This window comes from Callospermophilus lateralis, chromosome 17 (assembly GCF_048772815.1).
Source record: "Callospermophilus lateralis isolate mCalLat2 chromosome 17, mCalLat2.hap1, whole genome shotgun sequence".
Lineage (NCBI taxonomy): Eukaryota > Metazoa > Chordata > Mammalia > Rodentia > Sciuridae > Callospermophilus > Callospermophilus lateralis.
In genome coordinates, this window is record NC_135321.1 from 34,969,345 (window position 1) to 34,991,650 (window position 22,306).

General features: G+C 44.7%; 1 protein-coding gene across 9 annotated transcripts in view; it reads right to left on the minus strand.

The window, feature by feature from the left end:
* Positions 1-22,306, minus strand: part of Fhod3 (formin homology 2 domain containing 3) — a 425,688-nt gene that overhangs the window by 347,643 nt on the left and 55,739 nt on the right. For all 9 annotated transcript variants that reach the window (XM_076837398.2, XM_076837397.2, XM_076837399.2 and 6 more), the window contains exon 3: positions 12,221-12,285. In XM_076837398.2, coding sequence (XP_076693513.1) covers positions 12,221-12,285 — 65 coding nt within the window. The remainder of the gene's footprint in view (positions 1-12,220; positions 12,286-22,306) is intronic.

Sequence of the window (22,306 nt, forward strand, 5' to 3'; positions counted from 1 at the left end):
TTCCATTCCAGTCCTTCCTTGGCATCCTTAAGGAGATTACAACTCAAGAACACGAAGAGACTACCCGTTTATAAAACATGCTTATTTCAGCAGAGGGGAGCTTTTCCAGGGAACATTGACTCTTCCCTGCTTACCCTAACTTGAGTACTCTAAGTACCAAAGTGGAATAGTTGAAGAGATCCACAACATTGACCCCAGTGCCAGTAGCTACTCGGGAATCCCAAGATCAGAACAGCCCCCAGGCCTTGGGTTGACCAACTCCAGTTTTTGGGAAAAGTTTAATGGACGTTAAGCCAGTCTCAAAGCAGTCTACCCATCAAGAAAGACCCAGCAGCTAAAACTTAAACATGCTAATTAAGCCATACTTGAACTTTTTATTTAAGAGATCCAAAGTTTCTTGCGCAAGTTTAACATTTAATACAATTCAGGGATCCAGTCCTGAATGAGGAAGATGGGACCCTTTGAGAATTAGAAGGCAGGTATTGCATGCAAGTCAGTTCTGCCTCTAGGAATAGAGCCTCTAAAGACGCCTTCCTGCGAGAACTGCTCCATAACCACATTTATATTTTGCTTCCATATCCTGTACAGGAACAGACAGGAAATTTCTCTGGGATGATACTATCTGCCACCATTTGCCCAGGGATTAGCATGGGTAAGGCACTATGCATGGACCTGTGCCCACATCTCCTTGAGGGCTTCTATCACCATCAGGTCAAGGCATGAGGTCCCCTTGCCATCCCTGTTGAGGAAGCAGATCAGCCTACAGGGGTAGTTTGCTCATAAAGGCAGGCTCGGATTCAAACTCTAGTTTATCTGATTTTGAAGCACACACTTACCTCTTTCTCATTCCTTGGGTTCACTAGTCAACACCAAAATGTAAGCTTGACTGGATCCAGGACCAATGAATTTATTTCTCATGACTGTTCGGAAATGAAACATCACCCCCTTTTGGTCACTGGAGTCACTGGATAGGTCACAGCTTCTTGGGTCTAATGCTGGAACCTGTGTTCTCTCATTGGTCAGTAGTGGTACTCGTGAAGGCCTCAGCCAGAAGAGATGGCCACATTAAGTTCCCAGTCAAGGACAGAGCAATAGCAGAGAGGTTGAGCACAACACCCTGCAGTCAAGCAGACCAGAATCCAAATCTCAGCTCTGTACCGAGGGCTCTTAGCTAAGCAGCTAATCTTCATCTATGATGTCCCAGACAGTAATTCCCATCCAGAGGTTATTGTCTGGATTAAGGGAGATGACATCTACCCAGATCTTTCCTTGGTTCCTGGTAGAAAATAAGCATTAAGTGCTCAGTGGAAATTTCTGTATAAAAAGAAATATTTTTTGGAAGTAAGTCACCTATTTTAACAAGACCATTCTTTTCTATTTATAAGTTAGATGTGGGTTTTAATACCAGCTGTTTGGCCTGTGTCCCTGGGTGAGCTACCAACCCTCTTTGAATTTCTCCCCCTAATGTGTCAGGAGGATGTGTGGGATAACCTGTTGAACCCCTTGTACACAGCAGGTACTCAATAATGGTGGCCCTAGTCCTAACTTGGATGGAGCACAAGACTCAGAAGTCACCTGACCTCAGGCCTATCATGGCACAGAGATCACGATTCAGATTGCTTTCAGACAGAATTCTCATACCTAAGAGCTATGGCTCCTTCCATTCTTTGGTAAACTTCCTCCTGAGTTGGGCTTGTTACCTAAGAGAAGGTTACAGAAGGGCTAGACTCTCCAAAGTCATCCCATACCAACACTGAAGTGTAACAGTCCCCCGGAACACTAACACAAAGTCTATAGACCACCCTCAATGAAGTGTCCTCCTGCTGCTTATTGGCTTAACAAGAAAGAATTTGAGGACAATAGCATCCTACCCCATTCCCCAGGAGAAGGGGAGCAGCCACCTTGAATAGAGAGCTACAGAAGCACTAGTCCCACCTCAGCTCGGACCACCTCCACTTGCACTCCAACCACAGGCCCAAGCTTCATGCTCACACTGCTCCAGGCCAACGTCCGTGACCATGGCAGCACTCGTGGTCACAGTACGCTGCCCAACACACATTCAGGCTACCAGAAAGCACTGCTCCAGGTTCCCACACCACCTGCAGGGCCAGGAGCCAGCCTGGAAGTGACATGCTACTCATTTTCACAGGTTTTCACTCGGTCACCTTCTGTCTATCATCTTATTCTTCTGACTAAGTATTATAATTCCTTTCTGAAGGAATTAAATTTGATTTATTCATGTTCACTACATCCCTGTTACCCACTTTCCTGAAACAATTAGGGGTCTCCTCTGTTCTACAGAGGGCACCAAATGGTCTACCTTCAAGGACTCAGGAGCAAGCTGCATCCATGCTACCTAGACCTTCTCAGACAAGAACCGAGGCACAAAGTCAGGAGCACAGGGGACTCCCAGCTTCCAGCTAGTTCCTCCTGGTTCCTTTTGGGCACCTCCTAAATCCAGAGACCACCATATGATGTTCTAGTCAGTGAAGAGCCAGTTTCCTGGCATTTCTCAACATGAGGGCTGACTAAGGCACGTACGCGTGTCAGTTGGGATGGAAAGCTAGAAGGGACCAGAAGTCCCACCTCCCTCTGTAAGATCTACAGCTTGGCTCAGAAGGATTTCTAAACAAAGCTCACCAAGGGCCAAAACCAGTTTCTCAGCTGACCTACCTTCCCTTCAGGCAATCTCAAACACTGGCGCTCAGCCAGAACCCCATCCTTTGAAGTCTTTGAAACACTTCACGGAAAGTGTTTCAGAAGACATTTAGAAGCCCTGCCAGTACTGCTCAGGCTTCTCGGACTGGAAGGACCTTAGCTTCTACAGTCTCGTATCTAGAGAAGGGCCGAGATGGGCTCCATGAGCTAGACACAAGAGCACCAGGTCAGCACAGGCAACACCCCTCAGGGACTCCAGCCTGCGTCCTATTCGTTCGGTCCCGAAACCTTGAGAGAACTTAGTATTTGTGGGCTAACCTTGCCAGCTCCTCTATGGCTCAGAGGCATAGTGAGGGCTGTGAAACTGGGTGGGAAAGAACCAAACTGCAAATGTGAGTCAGTAATTAGGGACTCAAACCATCAGGACTTCTCTCATTTGTTGATAGAGTTCCTATCAAACTAATGATCTTTGTAGGCTTTTGTCTACTTTTGAAATATGTAGGCAGGCACTAATTTTAAGACTATTCTTAAATTGGCCAGTGAATCTGAAGTAAATACATTGTAAATGATAAGAAGTGACTGGGGTATGAGCTGTGTGCCTGGCCCCATCCCTTGTCAAGGTTTGCTCCAAGTCCTTGCATTCCAGCCCACATGCTCACGATGCAGTGCTGAGATTACAGATAAAGCATGTTGCTTCTGGGCACAATTAAACCCACAAAACATTCTGTCGTTTTCAACTATGCTAACAATTGAGAAGCTTTTTTATTTGTCCTACTTAGTTGTACACAACAGAATGCATTTCAATTCATCATACACAAGTGGAGCATATCATCTCAATTCTCTGGTTGTACACGGTATTGTGACACCATTCATGAAGTCATACATGTACCTAAGGTAATGATGTCCATCTCATTCCACTTTCCTACCCCTAACCTCTCCTTTTTGCCTAAAGTTCCTGCATTCTTCCCATGCCCCCCCCATCATAGATCACCACCCACTCAGGAAACATTCGACTTTTAGTTTTTTTTGTTTTTGTTTTTGCAATTGGCTTACTTTGCTTAGCATTCCCCAGCTCTACCATTTACCTACAAATGCCACAATTTTATTCTCTAACTTTAATGCTGAATAATATTCTATTGTGTATATACAAGTTTCTTTGTCTATTCATCTATTGATGGGCATCTAAGGTTGGTTCTACAGTTTAGCTATTGTGAATTGAGCTGCTATAAACATTGGTGTAGCAATGTCATTGTAGTATGCCGATTTTAAGTTCTTTGGGTATACACCAAGGAGATAGCTGAGTCAAATGGTGGTTGGAAAATTGGAAATCCATATGCAAAATGAAGTTAAACCCCTCTCACCATGCGCAAAAACTTTTTTTTTTTGAGACCCTGCACCTAGAAGAAAAAAATAGGCCCATATCTTCATGTTGGACTAGGCCCTGACTTCCTTAAGCTCCCTAAGGCACAAGAAAGAGTCAGGAATCAACAAATGGGATGGATTCAAACTAAAGAGCTCAGCAAAAGAGACGATCAGTGAAGACAGCTTACAGTATTGGAAGCAAATTTGTACCACATGCAAAGATAGAGCATTAGTCTCGGATATATGAAGAACTCAAAATTAATACCAAAAGAAACAACCCAATCAATAAGCATGGTAAGGAACTAAACAGAATTCTCAGGAGATATATAATCAGTCAACAAATAAGAAATTTTCAACATCCCTAGTAGTTGAAGTAGTACAAATCAGAACTAAGATTTCTCACCACTGTCAGAATGGCAGTTGTCAAGAATAAAAATAGTGTCAGCAAGCATATGGGGAAAAGGGCACACTCGTACATTGCTGGTGAGATAGCAAATTGGTGCAACCACTCTGGAAAGCAGTGGGGAGGTTACTCAGAAAACTTGGAATGGAATCACCATTTGACCCAGCTATTCCACTCCTCAGTTTATATCCAAACTTTGTCAGTTCCCTTTGGCCATCCCGTCCCTATTACTCCAGTGCATGAACTTGAGATGGCAGCCCTTGCAATAGGTGTGCCAATGCCTTTTACCCCTTTAAATCTTGAACTGGTTGTATGTCTTACCTGTCTTACACACATGTATGTTTTAAAATAAAACCCATCAGGTATTTCTAGAAGACCAGAAATGGTCACTATGCTCCAAGATCCCCCAGGAATCTATTTCCGTGGGTCTCAGTGGTTTGTGATCAGTACTTTAACACAATCTTGAGAACTCCATTTAACGAGACGTTAGTGAGTATCCATCCTCCTCGAATCTCTGAATGTCAAAATCTGATAGCAAGACAAAGCTTTTGTTTCCCAAAATTGACCTACTGTTGACAAAATGAAGTTGTCCCTCTACGGGGACAGTCATGGGCACAAACTACCATCAGTAGAGCTTGTGCTGTACCATAAAAATGGCCAGACCTGCAAGGGGGAAAAGCATGTGTATACAGTCCAGTTAGAAGTCAATCAAAAGCATAGCATCTTCCCTACCAGGAGTTAAAACTGAGGGTTTTGCTAGAGCAATTTTGCAGTCTAACTGCCAGCACATATCTCCCATCTCCTAGCTGCAGGTATGCTCACCAATATGACTACATTCTCCATCAGTTTTTGCCAGAATGCCATGATTCTCCAAGTGAGCAGGATGTGATTACTAGAACAGAACACAGATAATGGTTCTAAGGCAGTGCTCAAATTCCATTATCTTGAGATCCTTAGAGATGAAAGATCAAGTACTAAGGATACAATAAGTAATTTAAGTAGAGCAGGGGTGGAGGGGTAGAGCACAAACATGAAACAAAGCGCCACGCAAGATCTTCAATTCATATGTTCACATCCATATTTCTTTTCCTGATGCCTCCTGGTTCCTATAGGTGACCTGAATTTCTGGCCATATCTGGCAGGTTCTCATGCTATCTCAACAGGTGTGTCTTCATCTCCTGCATTTGTTTACCTGCAGGTCTGCAGACACTAGAGCCAAGTTTTAAGTTCGTTCTCTAAGGCTGGAGTTGTGGCTTCGTGGTAGAGCGCTCGCCTAGCACGTGTGAGGGCCTAGCTTTGATCCTTAGCACCACATAAAATTGAGGTATTGTGCCCAACTACAACTAAAAAGATGTTAAGAATTCTCTAGTTGCTCTTTCCATTTGGGGTAAAAGCTCATTCTTGACTTATGTATCATGAAATCACAGCACTTGTGAAAATATGTGAAGCAGAAGTGGACACTAGTATTTCAATATTAGACCAACAAAGGTTAACAAGCCTTGTAGCAAGTTTCACATCCTGCTCATATTCTTTCCCATTTAGGGTTTGGGGATGGACATGGGGATCAGCACATCCGACAGTCAGATAAGGCACTTTAGGAAGGTGGCCACCTAGAGTGGTCAGCAGCCGACAGGCCGACTTAAGAAATCTCATCCAGCCCAGATTCAAGAGCCTTTTAGAAACATGGACGTTTGGGGAGTCTGCCACCTGAACCTGTGACAGATGAGCAAGAAAACAGATGATGGGAGGTACTTATCTGATTAACCCATGGAGCTCGTTTTTACACTGAAAAGAGAATCACAGGCAAAACTGGGTCACAAACTTCTTGAGGTATAAAAGTGAGGTAATTTTAAAAAAAAAAAAAAAAAAAGGGCCCTGAAGTCCCCCGTTGCATGGGAGACCATTTATACCAGGCTCTGCAGGAGGATGAGCACTTCTTATGGAATGCGGGACAGATGGGTCCCAGGAGGCAAAAATAGTAACCCACTGCACCCAACGCCTCCAGGGATGTGCACAGCTGGTGAGCCTGGTCACCACAAAGTCTAGGGACAAGGCGTGAAGGCAGCTCCTAAGGTTGCAGTGGTATTGATGGCAGAGGAGCAGAAGTAGCTGGGAAGCAGAATGGGATCAGCAAGAAGTCCGCGTCCAAAGTCCGAATATACAGAAAGCCTAATATGGGGGTGGGGACAAGAGGGTACAATGGCTCTGGGTCAGGGGGTCTCAACCAGGGAATAGTCATCTTGACTCCAGTTCTAAGTCATGCAGTGAACATAAGGGTGAGTTTCTTGGTGGACAGCAGAGGGCCAGCAGCACCTTCGTGGGCCCACAGCACCCAAGATCACACGTCACTGTACAGTGCTGCCAAGGCAGCCACTGTGCTCGGTAGCACCTCGTCTTCGTTACCCAGCATAGAATCACCAAAGGTGCTGCCGGGCCCACAAAGGCCAAAAAGGTAAATTGCCGTTTCCCAGAGAAAAACCTAGTTTTAACAGACTTCAAACAGACACCTAGCCAAGAAGCAGGAAAAACTGCACTGAGATCTAGATAATTCTCCATGGCTCAGTGACCCCCTGAAGCCCTCTCCAGGGTGGTGCCAAAAAAGGAAGCTGGCAGAGTGCCTCCGTGTGAGGGCCAGGAGGACTTTGCCACCTGTGAGAAGACAGCTTATCTGAGCAGAGGGAAAGATGCTCAGAGGTAAGGGGAGTGGTACCCAGCCTGGTCAGAAAGCACAGGAAGACAAAGGATGGGTGAACCACACAGAACTATAAGTTTAAGAAAGGCCAAGCCCGAGAAAGGGATGCAAGAGCAGAGCAGGGAGGGTGGTGGGAGCCATGGTCACAGCTCTACTCCCCACACTGAATCCAGAAGCCCAGGACCCCACACTCAAGTCACTGCAGGAGGTTCAGATAGACATGACTTGTACCTCACCTGGCTCCACCCCACACAAACACAGGCCACCTTCACCAATACAAGCCAATGCTATCACAGGATCCTTTCCTATTAAGGCTTCAGGATCCTTAACACTGTGCCCCAGGCGGCCACTTCCCCAAATTGGCTGGCATGTGAAATGAACCCCCTCATTCACACTAGAAGGCTGCTTTTGAAGAAGTGCTCCACTATTTGCAATTCACCTCTTTGTTGTGGCCATACTAAAATGCAGAGCATAGGCAGCTGTGTGACTTGGCTTACAAGAAAATGCTTTGCAAATTATGTATCGATGCCTTGTTCGCTCTGTTTCCGTTGCTGTAAATCGACTGCTTTACTGCATCAATGGACAAAGCAGTCTTCTCACATTTTCTTCCTTTAAAATCGTCTTTGTCCCTGTAACTTGATCCTTTGAGCAAGGAAGCTAATCTCATGCAGAGATTAGGTACTTCGCAGCCACCTTGCCAGCTTCTTCTTCACACCCCATCTCCATGGGCAGACCTGTCACCTAGGCTGTGGAGTAATGCCTCCGAAGACCGCGTGCCAAGCTGATCTTTTTCAGCTTCAAACGTAAGTGACACTTTGGAATCTTCAGCCAATTCTACCCTTTTACTCTTTTGGTAGGCATAAGCATAGGCTTTCTGGGTCTCAGAATCCATTGACAGGATTTACTTCCTTAATAGAAAGGCTTCAGAGAAGTAAAGCACAAGAGATTTTGAGCCAAACAGAAATGCAAAATTGTCTACCAGTAGAAAACAAATTTTAGATCCTAAACAATTTCATGTTTTATATTCTTGATTCTATTCTTTCACCCACAATTCTTGAGCTCCTTTTCTCTGCATGAAAAGACCTAGCCATCAAAATGTTTTCTGGTATCTAAATAGGATCCCTGAGAAAAATGAACTTTTTGATCCCTATCAACCTCATGAAGTGTAGATTTCTCATATCTAAGTAAAAAATCTGCTGGGCATAAGTTCAATGCCCACGATAGGGCTATCCATACTTTTCTTAGAGGGACTGAAGCTGTATTAAGGCAAGTTGATATAGTTCAGTTGGTAGGTTGCTTGTCTTGCATGCACAAGGGACTGAAGCTGTATTAAGAAGGCAAGTTGATATAGTTCAGTTGGTAGATTGCTTGTCTTGCATGCACAAGGCCCTAGCACCAAAAATAAAAGGCAAGTTATGCGTTCTTTGCTGCAGTGTTACATCAAGTGTTCATGCTAAAAAATGTACAAAGAAAAATTAGAGGAGCGTGAAGGATCAAGGCCTATATCAGAATCTCATTGCAACCTCCTGACAAATCCATCAGAATCACAGCACTATGGAAGAGACCCGTCTCAGATGCTGGCTGTGACTATCAAAGCAGAACCCCTGTAGCCTTCATTTTTAGTGAAGCTTGCTGGTTGCTAACCATGAAGCTCCACTCTCATCCCACGGGGCTCCAGAGTGAATGGAGAATTCCAAAGACATGTCACCTCCAATTTGTCAACACACCATCCTGGATTCTAGACATTCCTATACTTAAAAGCAGGAATGAAGGGGAAGAGAAGGTAGGATGAGGAAGACAGGACCTGGAGACATTCATTTAGTAGTATTTTAGACCCATAAGACAAAAGCTGATCCTGGGTTGTGGCAAGCCAGCCATGGGATGTGAGAGCTATGAGCATTTTGAGCTCACAGCAGAGTTGACTGGACTGATGCTGCCACCATGTCAGGGCTGTGCACGTATGTGTCCCTTTCATGTGCTCTGCCTTTGGTTACAGCACATGAAGCAGGTGTTATCTTCCACCATGTCAGTCTGCTGACAGCAAGACATCACAAAGCTAGACTCAACCCCCCAAAACCTAACCCCTTGCTGCATTTGAATGGCTTCTCACCAATAAAACCTGGGTTTGAGGGGTGCTTTCTTGCCTGCCTTGCCCCCTTGTGGGAGCTGTGGCCGAGGAGTGGTCACTGAACCCAAATAAAAGTTATTTTGTCTTTAGTTCAAGTTTACTTGGAGTGACCCTGGCTGGTTTAGTTGTATCATGACACTGGATCCTTCTAGAAAAGAAGGGTCTTTGCGGTATTGGATGTGATGTTAGTCTAACAGCAGCAGCTGCTATGTCCAGTGTCTACAGTAATTCATCTCACAGGGTTAAGAAGGGATATAATCTGTAGGGGAAAGGTGGACTCGGCCAATGGGTTCCCCCACCGCCCCACCCGTTGCCATTTCCTTTCAACTGGAGATTGGTATTAAGAAGCCAAACACCTCAAAGAAAATCCTGTCTGATGTTGCCCCTTGGAAAGGTAGAGAATGTCACAATGGAGGAGGTGCTTCATGTCGCATACATTCCATTTTCTATACATAGCCAAAGGATATTGTTTAGCGCTATAATAAATCCAGACATTGCCAACAGAAAATGAAATAAGTGTTTTAATGCAAAGAAAAAAACTGCTTTCTTGGGAGTTAGTGTTCATTTTACATTCAAACCCTTTAATCTGGCATACTGAGGCCTGAGGTAACTAATGGTAAAAGCCGATTAAAGCAGAAAATGTTTTAAAAACCAATGCATACACTGAGAACTTGTACCTACAGGGACCACATGCCATAATTTACCTATGAAGAGGCCAAACTGGTTCTTTGAGAAGCTACTCACTGGACTTCCATGAGGATCTTCTTTCATGAACCATGCTAAAAACATGGTCTACAACTTCCCATCTGTTTCCCCCGCCCCCGCCCCTCCAGTTCAAGCAAGAACCAAGGACAGTCAACAGTAGAATCTTCTAGCCAGGCACAGTGGCACAGGCCTGAAATCCCAGCAGCTCGGGAGGCTGAGGCAGGAAGATTGTGAATTCAAAGCCAGAATCAGCAAAAGGTGCTAAGCAATTCAGTGAGACCCCGTCTCCAAACAAAATATGAAGCGGAGCTGGGGAATGTGTCTCAGTGCTCGAGTGTCCCAAGTTCAATCCCCAGCACCCAGAAAAGAGTTGTAGAGTTTCTCACATTCTCCACCTCTCAGAATTGTTATAACCCACTTATATTGACAAATGCTTTTGTAATGACCTATTTCCCACAGAATATCCAGTGAATTTTCAAAGCAGTAACTTGTATATTCATATCTTCCATTTATAAAATACTTAGGGATCATTAAGTTACATAATTCCAATGATGGGTGCAATTGACATAAGGAGGTTTAAGTGCACACACTCTCAGCAACGAGTTGAGCCCCTGCAGCAGGGAGGCAGGAGTGTCCCAGTCAAGAGTTGGCTCAGCTGGCTACTGTGCTGAGCACGCCATGGGATAGGATGGCCGTTTTTCATCCATCACACAGGACTTCAGAACAGACGTTAATGAGAGAGTCAACAACATTGACGTTGTTTGGAGAAACTCCTGTACTTGATATAATTTAAGTATATACTGCAAAAGAATAGTTTTTGTTTTTAGAAGGAGTCTGTTCAGAGTTTGATTGAGCCCTTTTTCGTACAGTCCGTTTTCTTGTCCCTAGGAAATGCCAGTGTATACACATGTCCCAAGTGTCTAGAAGCTGTCAGCTATGTGTAATTGTTGACCTTTAGGTGTGCTCAGCATATATGATGTGCCTGGCTTTATCCTAGATTGGAATTTGAAGAGGGGAAGGTTTATCCAAAGTGATGAGTTACAAGCATTTTCTTTAGGGAGAAAATTGATACATATAACTGAAAAATTATGGGCAGGTAATTAAAAAGCAAGTGAATAGATATAATTCAAGCCCATGTATGTTTTACAGTCACTCAGTGCTACCAGCAGTTATAAAGTAGAACAGCCAAGGTTGGATGCAGGTCCAAGACTTATTTCCCAAAACATTTAAATCCTCCCAACATCCTGACCTTCCCATCTGAAGTCACCTGCATAGTCACTCTTGATTACAGAGTCAGAGCCTCATTCTTACTTGCAACCTCACCACTTCACTGCAAGTGAAGTAAAATGACAGATTCCCCTCCATCTCTAGCTCCCCCCATCCATCCCTGCTCTCCAAGAAAGCAAAAAGGAAAAAAACCACCAGAAACCATTTCTTTCACTCCACCCATGAAGCCACATTCCAGGTGCAGACTGGGACTCAATAAAAATTATTTTCTAATTAGAGACCTGAATGAAGACCACTGCATATATTAAAAGCAAAATTACAGATATGAAGTTCTACACAAAGTGAATTTTAGTTCCTTTTCTTAGAAGATTATGTTCTTGCTGCAGCTTGACCCAATGCCAGGAGGAAACGGCCCACAATGTTATAGGCCATTTACATGAGGTTGTCCATTTTAGCCAAGAAATCTGCTTTCCACCATTGAATCAGTGTCTCCAGGTGGGGAAACCAAGGGTTTCAGCAAACCCAGTGGCTACAGGAATGGTCCCTGCAGTGTTCAATTGACCTCGGGCAAGCCATTCTGAACCTCAAGTATATTCATCCAAGTAATACCATTTTGCTCTATATCCACATGTGCCTTCACTGACCCAAGATTTCCTTTGCAATCATCTGGCCAAGCCTAGAACATCAGATCTGCTTCCCCACAAATGGGCTTCCCAGATCCACCAAGAAGCACCTGAAGGATCACACCAAAGACTAGAGGCTCACACTGGTTAGAGCCGGGGAAGAACCTCTTCTGTCCCAGCACTGCAAGAATCTCACTAGCAATCTGAAATTCAAGCTCCAGTCACATCTGAAGAGCAAAAGCAGCCAAGATGAAACAGGACTCGAAATCATTGCTCAAAATGCTCCACTAAAACTATAAGAGCCCACCATAGGTGTGGACTAAGCATATGACATGACTCAATTTGAAACAGTGATATTTCTCAGCCCATGTTTGATCTCCGAGTATGAACAGCAAACATGCCCGGCTGTAGATGTCACTCACCGATGCAGGCATGGACCCTCACAGACAGCTGCGTCCTCAAGATGATGCTGTGCTTCTTGCCCCTCCTAAAGGAAACAGGTGACAAAACAGTGTGAGAGTCAACAAATTTACCCAATGCTGTTGATCAACAGCCACCTGAAAGATTTCTAATAAGCAGGGTCTCAAACTGAACCAGAATCTACCCTGAAATAATGCAACATTATAGGGCTTCAAGGAAGCAAAACAGACCAATTTTGTTAGATTGGCACATGTGTTTTGTTGTCAAGTCCTAGCCACAGAGTTTGCACATAGTCATGCTTGACCATGCTGGAAAATTTTTTAAGATCTGGGCTTGTGATGTGAAATTCCTGGAATGTAACAATTGTTTGATCATTCCCATAGCTATATTTTTTATAGTTACAGGAAAAGGAAACAAATCACAGGGCAATCAGAGCTGTTCTGCCGGGTATAAATTCAGTTGTCTCAGCTTTTTTCTGTCCTCTTTCAGGACGAGAATCCACTGAAGAGCACTTACAGGCCATTCATGATCAGCTAGGCCAACTGACACCACCCCCAATCGCACTAGTTTGTCTCACTCTGGTTCTCAGTGAGAAGGGTCCTCCCCAATTCCACTCCTACCAGGGCCTACCCTCCATAGTGCCTGCCCTTATTAAGTACAGAGCAGCAGGTAGGATATGGAAGGAAGAGAACCCGAGTCCTTGCTATCTGGGGTTGAACAGAGACCTCAAGCCTAGAGACAGGGGCAAGGGGCAGAGGTTAAACAGGGCCACAGTATGACAGTGTCAGCAGCACTTAGTGGCTGAATTCTGTCCTAGCCTCATCTCTCCCCACGGGGAAAGCCTGGGCATGGGTTCCTACTTCCTGGTGCTGTGGCTGAGAGAGAAGAGGCCCTAGAACTCGCCAAGGCACACTTAATAAGTTATGAATTATTCACAGTAGTGACTGCATTGGTTATTTTTACTCTGGAGATCAGATAATGATAACAGGTTGATTCTTTAGAAAAACCAGTTTTATAGTCCTAGAAACTACACGCTAACCTCCAGCCCGGCAACTGCTCAAGGGGTGGAGAATCTCGAGCTGCCTTCGAGTTGCGGTAAAGCCTGTCCATTTTTGCGTTTGACTGGTTTACACCTCCTACATACCGGGCATTAGTTTTTAAAAGCTTACAGATATTCAACACCTGGCCCATCTATAGAAGTCCAGTTTGAGATTTCTATGAACAGATTTCTGCAAAATTTTATTCCTAAGAAAAAAATTCTGACACTTTCTTCCAACTCTTGTTATCCTATGAAAAAAATTCCATTAGGTGTTTTGAACTGAATTATTGGACTTCCTTTTGTTTGACTGCCAAGAAGATGTTCTGAGGTAGGGCAGGCCCAGCAGGTGTGTTTGTCTTACCTGGCCAGGAGTAAAGCCCTGATGGCTTCCAATCCCAAGGAATTTCTGTAACCCACATCACAGTTGTAATTCAATAGTAAGCATCATGTGATCTTTGATAGATCATGAATTGGCCAAAGATAACATCTCTGAATACCCCAAGTTCTGGAGGATTCCCAAGAGGGTTCAGACAGCAACGGCAGTTCTTACCTGCATTTGCAAGCTTTCTGGCCTACCCACAGGTCAGGCCCCACAATTACATAAGCCCACTCCCTAAAGTTTCTTGGGATATATGGATAGAGAGCTTATTGGTATGGTTTACTCCAGGGACCCCCAATACAAACTTTGGTACCCACCTTCCTGGAGCTTCCACGTTGCAGAAATGAAATTGGAGAAGCTGTCACTGGACACTAGGGTAAGCACTTCAGTGACCCTTATCTCCCAGAGATGGGTGTGCCAGAGCCCTTTTATAACTACCATATCTTCCCAGTCACCCTTCAGTAGCAGTTGGGGGCGGGGGAGAATATACGGAGTACCAGAACCCTGGAGGCAGCTCAGGGTTCTGGTAACGGGACTGGAATCCTCCCAGAGCAGTTATCAGCGTGGCCAATGCAGGGAAACAGCTCAAGCTCAAGGCCAGCTGCTCCTCTGAACCAGTGGCCATACCTCAACCTGAGGCCACATCCAAGGCCAACACCAACCCAGTGACAATGGAATTATCTAAAACAGATGTGCAACTCAAGGAGAATGCCTGTCAAGGCCTGTGTACAAGGGATGCGATGGCACTACCACTAAATCTCCCATCACTTCCTGGAATCTCAGAAAACACGAGTTTCTCTTATAATGCCTATGGCCTTGGGGGAGCAAAAGTCTGATTTAACCATTTAAGGCTTCCAGAAGCCCGTGTCTCCATTCTGTCCCTCTCAAGGGCACATTTTTGCAGGAAAACCAAAGGCCTTGGGATAAGAGCAAGGGTTTATATTGAGCAGAGTCAAAGGCTTGATCATTTTGGAACCAACAGTGGAACTAATGACCCCCAATATTCCTCCAATCTCATAAGAAATAGATCTATTAAGGTTAGAATCCCATGGTTAACTATCCTGCAAGACCAGGGTCCCTCAGCAGTTGCCCAAATAGAAATCTCTTAACAGCTTCCAGAGCTGGAAGATTCAGTCAACACTCTTGCCTGGGGCTAAAGAGATGAAGGGGGATTTCAACCAGTCACCATTTAGTAAAAGGACATGCTGAGATTAATTTACTTAGAAGCTCAATGTCTAAGAGCCAGCTGCCATTATACGGGCCTCCCAAAATAATCCAGTCTCTCCCATTAGACTGGGGGACATGGGGGTTAAGAAAACACCAGACTCAAGCCAGCTGTGTTATCTTTGAAAGTTACTTAAGCCAAGTCTGTAAAATGGGATAATAATGCCTAGTTTCTCTGCAGGGTGAGAGAACTGGATTAGCTCATGCAAGCAGTGTGCTAGGGACATGCCTGGCAGGCGGTAGGTGCTAAACAATGTTCTTGATAAGGGTACAGGGTGGCAGTCTCCCAGCCACCTTCACCTCCCTTGTTCCATTCCTGTCCTGTTTGGCTATCTACTTCTTCATGTCAGTCTGCCTTTTCTCGTTTCTTCCACCTCTCCCATCTTTCCCTTTTCTCCTTTTAATCACCCATTCAAGAATCCACAGCAATGACCTGTTATTGCTTCTTTCCTGCTCAATTAAAATTCCAGGGAATTAACATGAGCTTTTTCAAGGGACCCTACTGAAGCTTGTCCCTTCTGTGTAACGTTTGGCGACAGGTCTCCAAGGAGCTACCTGCTCTAACTGCAAGGAGCAAAGAGTCCCAAGATACACAGGATTCAGTGGGAAGTTCCCTGCAGTATACATCCTGTGACCTAAGCATGAAGCCTCTGCATGTGTCCAGAGGGAACCAAAACTCCGATTCCTGGGTGCCTTCTCAGAGGCCAGTTCCACTGTCTTTTTGCTGTTCTCTCCTCCACCATAATTTCTCATCACAAAAGCTGGAACTTCTTACCATACCCAGCCCAACCTGTCACAAGTTCAGCCAGAGTCTCATCCATGAGCATTCCTTGACAACTTTGTAGCCTTTAATGAGGTATAATTAGGGACCATAAAATTGATGGCTGTACAACTATTAATGTATCAGTAATCAGCAAATTTTTTTTTTTTTAACACTTCCCAAAAGAGAAACTTCATGCCCATCTACCATCATTGCCTAGTGCCACACCCAGCCCGACACTAGTTTACCTCGTCTCTATATACTTGCCTTTTCTGGATGTTTCATACAAATTACACAGCGTCATTGTATGTCCGGTTTCTTCTGCTTGGTCTGTTTTCAAGCCTCATCCATCCCATGACATGTATTCATACTTCACTTCTTATTGCCCAATAATATTCTATTGGATATGCATGTGGCATTTGGCTAGCTGGAATGCGGTAGGTGCTACACACTGTTCTTGTTAAGAGACAAATCCTTGATGAGGATTTATCAGGAGTATTTTGTTTGGGGTTTTTTTTTATATTTATTTTTTTTTTTTTTAGTTTTCGGCGGACACAACATCTTTGTATGTGGTGCCTAGGATCGAATCCGGACCGCATGCATGCCAGGCGAGCGCACTACCGCTTGAGCCACATCCCCAGTCCTAGACAATGTTCTTGATAAATCTGTTGAGGGACGAGTTGTTTCCACTTTGGAGTTAATATAACTAATAGTACAAATTCTTACCTAGGTAAACCAGGCACTGTGGCACACACTTGCAATCCCCGAGGCAGAGGATGTCAAGTTCAAAGTCAGCCTCAGCAGTTTAGCAGGCCCTAAGCAACTCAGCAAGGCCCCGTCTCTAAAACTAAAGAAAGGGTCCAGGATGTGGCTCTATGGTTAAGTACATACCACTGGTATAATTCCCTAGTACCAAAAACCAAATTTTACCCAGACCAAAGAGATAAAACATTTGCCTATGTCTAGAGATAAAATTGTAGGGCTATGTAGTTTAACATTTTAAGAAACTGTCAGAACGATTCTTCCAAAGCAACTGTACGACTTTCCCATCAGTAATGCATAAAGGGTCCAATATCAATACATTACTGTCATTTTGATCCTAGCAGGTATGAAGTGACATCTCGTGGTTTTGATCCTTCTTTTCCTAAGGATTTGCAATATTGAGCACCTTTGCTTGTTGGCCACTGTATTTTTAATTAGAGAAAAGTCATTCAAATCCTTTGTTGCTTTAATTGGTTTATTATTAAATTGCAAAAAAATTCTATTCTAGATGTAAGTCCCTTATCAGATATGACTTAAAGTGAAAATTTCAGCTTCAGAATGTCTATCAATGACGTCTTTTGAGGTAAAAAAAAATCATTTTGATTAAGTCAAATTTGCATTTTTCTTTTGTCCCTTGTGATCTTGGTGTCATGTCTAAGCCTAACCCGAGGCTATGGAGACTTTCCTAGGAATTTGATACTTAGATGTAAGAGCTAAGACCCATTTTGTTCATTTCTGTGCATGCTTTAAATCCCCCCATATCCAGACCCTCTTTCCTTACCTTCTACACCTGGCTCTCCCCCAAAAGCAGAGAAGCCCTTGTTTGACACATCCACAGCTTCCAGGCAATCCCACTGATCCCCCACCATTCTCAGCTCCCTATGCTTTGGATTCCCCCTTCCCAAGGGCATCTTAAATCTCCTTGACATGCCTGGTTCCTCTCAAAGCCCGACCTTGTGGTCTCGTGTACTTAACTGCTCACTCTTCAGAACACCTCTCTCCTTGCAGAGCAGGCACTGCTGGTTACCTATCCTGTACCCATATTCCCCGTCTTATAAAAAGACCATTATTTGGGGCTGGGGTTGTGGCTTAGTGGTAAAGCACTTGCCTGCATGTATTGAGGCACTGGGTTTGAGCCTTAGCACCACGTAAAAAGTAAGACAAAGGTAGTGCGTCTATCGACAACTAAGAAGTATTTTAAAAACATTGTCTGGGGTGACAATGTACATCCTCCATGCAGCAAGGTTCTCAGCGAGTTATTGGTGGAAATTGCTGATGGAGCTTCTGGAAAGCTCTTTAAACGGGGAGCAGACCCAGCGAGCACCAATATTTAGACGCTAGGATGCTATCCCTCTGTTTAGAGGGTTATCTCAAAGTCATTCTAGAAAAAGAATCTGTGCAGGGTACACACAGCCTTAAGGACAGGTAAGGGATCTCTTCACCCTTTCCCTCTGAGGCAGGGACGACTGTCACCCAATATCCAGAGTAATGGAGAAGGTTAGCTGGACACAAGTCCACAACTCATGGTATGACCATGAACTCAAGTTTGGGCAACAGCATGTGAGAAGTCATGTCAACAGGAACGTGGATACACTCCCTTTATTCTTTTCCCTCAAGGGGCCGAGATGAGGATGATATGGTAAGAATTAAAGCAGCCACCTCAAACCCAGAAATAGGATCTTCGTTTTGTTGATGCCATACCTGGTTTACCAATTCCAAGAACAGGGACTAGATTTGGGCTCTCACACACACAAAAAAGAATTTAATCTTATTTCTTATGTGATGCTGAGGATCAAACCTAGGGCCTTACCCATGCAAGGCAAGCCCTTGACCACTAAGCTACATCCCCAGCCCTAAATTTATTTTAGCTGTCATATTTTAAGATTTGACTTGAGAAGTCTGTGCCCTAGCCAATACAGGCCTTCATATAATGGGAATTGGGGCGAGTAGATGGAGCACAGGTGCATTAGGCCTTCATATAATGGAATGGGAGGAGCCATATTGTAGTTATGATAAAGCATGAAAGACTAAAGCCAGACCCATAGGATGGCAAAGAGATGAGCTGGAGTTCTAGGAACACCATGGAATCAACATTGTCCTTGAAATAGCCTACTTATCCACCATTTTCTTAGAGTGGATGTTTATAGAAAAATTGCAGGGAATAGAGTGTTCCAGATATACCCTTGTGGCCACACCCTACAGCACCTTGCCTGTTAACAAATGTAACCATGCAAGGTGTTAGACAGGTGTACCAATTATTATTCAGTCCATGGTTTGCTTCAGGGTTGTTTGTTTTGACCAGTTCTAAGGGTTTTCACAAATATGTCCTGTAGCCAACACTAACGACAGCATAGTCCTATCACCCCAATGCCCCATGCTCCATCTACTCACCCCAATACCCAGCCCCCATATCCCCATCTCTGGCAACTACCGAAGCCCTTTACTGAGGCCATAGTTTTGCCTTTTACAGAAGGCCAGGTTTGTAGTCAGTACAGAGTTCACAGACTTTACAATATGAATATTTTTCCTCTGAATTTTCCATCTTGATAGCTCTTTTTAAATAACTGAGTAACATTGTATATACTGCAGTTTGCTCACCTACTAAATAACATCTTGATTGCTTCCAGGTTTGGGCAATTACGAGGAAAAGGGCTATAAACATTCATGCACAGGTTTTTGTGGTGATGCAAATCTTCAGTTCATTTGCGTAACTACCTGGGAGCTTGGCCACCCACTGCTACAGTGCAAGAAACAGACTGTTAAAGTAACATTCGCACCAGCAGTGAGGAAATGTCCTGTTCCACGTGCTCACCAGCATTTGATGGCGTGTTTGGGGTTTCAGCCATTCTAAGATGAATGTAACGGGATTGGTTTTAACTACATTAAATTGAGCATCTGTCCATATAACACCCTAATGTCTTCCTTGGCGAGGAATCTTGTTTCTTTAAAAAAAGCTGTCCCAGGTGGTCCGGTCTTTGGTCAGGACCTATGAGTGGTTCTCAATCTTAGAGACTATTGCAAACAACTGAGGAGCATTAAAAACTCCGCCTTCCACGCTCAGCCTCAGGCTCATAAAATTAGCACAGGGATCGTGGGCCCAGGCCGTGGCAGTTGTAAAAACCACCCAGGTGAGTCCCACGTGCAGCCTTATTCTATTTAAGTCTTATTTGTAATTGGGTGGTTTGGTTTGTTGTGGAGTTTTTAAGACTTCATCCTTTAATAAATGCTTTATGAATGCTTTCTTCCAGTCTGAAGACTATCTTTTCATACTAATATCCTTTCTTTTCCCATGGAAAAAATATACAAATGGTAGCCAGGCCCCGTGGCCCATGCCTATAATCCCGGGAGGATTCAAGTTTGAGGCCAGCCTCAGCAACTTAGTGAGGCCCTAAGCAACTCAGCAAGGCTCCATCTCAGAAAGGGCTGGGGACACGGGTGGCTCAGTGGTTAGGCACCCCAGATTCTATCCCTACTCTACCCAGGGTGAGCCCCTGTCTGGGTTGTTGGTTATGTGCAGCTAAACTCAACTTTTTGCTGAGATATAGTACTTGGTCATCCAAATATTGCCACTTGAGTAACAGCGAACCCCTTGGTCCCTACCAGCAGATCCTACTCATCTCACTGTGTTGCCTGTGCCCCAGGGATAAGGCTTCTGAAGTGTGCAGCACCCTCCCTCCAAGGCATCTCTCTCCCAGCTTCTCTGGTCCCTGATGCATCTCACCTGTGTCCCAGGCCAAGCTCTCACAGACCAGCTCACAACTTAGTCGTGGCTTATCACAACCTCAAGTGTATAAACACACCCCCCTCCCCAAACTGCCAGTGAGAGCTCCACTTCCCCCTTTCCACACACACTCCACATAATGTCATGGGCCCATTTGTCCTATTCACACAGGCTGGTACCAAGCCTCCTAAATCACAGCGTCCGTCACCTCCCCCGACTCATCCAGGCTCACAGTTCTCAGCCATCAGGTTTAGGTCACTCCCTTCTTGTCCCTACAGTGGGCCTCACCTGCCCAACCCCTGCTCCAAGTCCTTTCCACCCACCCCGCTCATCAGACTGGTTCGAGAAAGCTCCTATTAGTCAGGTAAATTGTCTTCTGCAGACTCCAGCCCACACCCTGTAGCCCAGCTCAGGCCCCCACACTTACCAGCTGCCTTCCTCCTCCTGTCCTGCAGTCTAGGATGGCAAGGGACACGGCCAGCCGCTCTCAGGCCATCATGCAGTCAGCATAGAAGCACCTCTACTCCTTCTGGCGTCCTGCAGCCTGTTTGAGAACGCTGAGTCCCTTATATAGTGGTCTCACCTGAGGCTGCACGTGGGACTCACCTGGGGTGGCTTTTACAACTGCCACGGCCTGGGCCCACGCTCCCCGTGCTAATTTTATGAGCCCGAGGCTGAACGTGGAAGGTGAAGTTTTTAATGCTCCTCAGTTGTTTGCAATATTCTCCAAGACTGAGAACCACTGCTATAGGTCCTGACCAAACGTCGGACCACCTGGGACAGCTTTTTTAAAAAACAAGATTCTCAGGGCCCTTTCCAAACCTCCTGAAGCCCAGAAACTAGAGACTAGTATTTCTAAGCAGTTTCTTCCAGAGTCTTCAGGGACAGCTGGCCTAACTCTAGCACTGAACTCACCCCAACAGTTCCCAGTCCTCTGAAGGGTCAGCTTCTCCCCCAGCGCAATGGGGCAGGTGTGGGTGGTCTGTACTTTGGGCTGTGCTGTGCACGGGGAGTGAGTGCAGCAGACCCCTCGTGCCCCTCACCACTGATTCCACAAGTTCCTCAGCTGCAGGCCTGTTCTCAGCTGAAGCTAACTGTCTGAAGAAGCAAGGGGGGTTCTTCATTTCTTCCTTCCACAACCTCCATTTCAATGTAAAATCTGTTCCCAAATTTTCACTATATTTGTGCTAATGGCTACGATTTTTGAATGTGTGGGTTGAGTGCCAGGAACTAACTTAACATCTTAGGTACACCATCACATTTTACTTCAAAACAACTTAAGGAGACAATATCATGATAATATTATAGGGAAACTGAGGTTCAGAGAGGTGCAGTTGTATCCCCATACTCACCCAGCCATGAGACTAAACACAAAGCCTGTGTCCCTAACCACCGTACAACCCCCAACAGGGGTGCCAGAGACCCTGCAGAAGACCCTGCTCACACAGAGAGGGAAATGGAGTTGGGAAATACTGTCCTTTTTGCATAAATAAATTTTATAAATGTCCCCATTTTGTAAACTATCAGAAGCTTAAAGTGGCTTGCACAAGGTCACACAATAGTGGGGTCAGGAATAACCTAGAGGCTTCGAAGCTTCTGTTTCCACTACATCATGTTTTCCTTGCTAATCCGCACCCCCCCACACCTTGGAAAGCAATGGACAGACCTTGCTGCCCTTTTTTTTTTTTTTTTTTCATAATAATTGCTTTGTCCTTCCACTTTTGAAGGTCTTTCTCCTCTTCTTTGATAGCCTGAGTGAAAACTCTAAACAACAGATAAGTTAGTTTTTAGTCTTGGCACAAAAGAGCAGTATAGTGGGCAAGAACAAAGAAATGAAGCCCTCCAGCAAAGAAACTCAACTCAGAACACACCATGCGAAAAATACCACAGTTTCCATCTATATTCATCAGATGGGCACAATATTAGCAGAGATTTTCCTATCATTTACACAAAGAAATTAAGGGCCAAAATAATACCTCCCTGTGCCACTTTCATACCTTAAAAGGCCAAATCTTAAACAGGGAATAATTTTATTTTAACTCCTAATGATGGGATACATGAGTTCTCAGCCACAGATTAGGCCACACGCCACACATCTGGGAGAGGATCTAATAAGGACCCTCAGTGCAAGTGACACAGCAAATAACCCAAAGACCCTGCTTACCCATGTGGGCGGGGCTCAATCTGCCACTGCTTGCTGGCC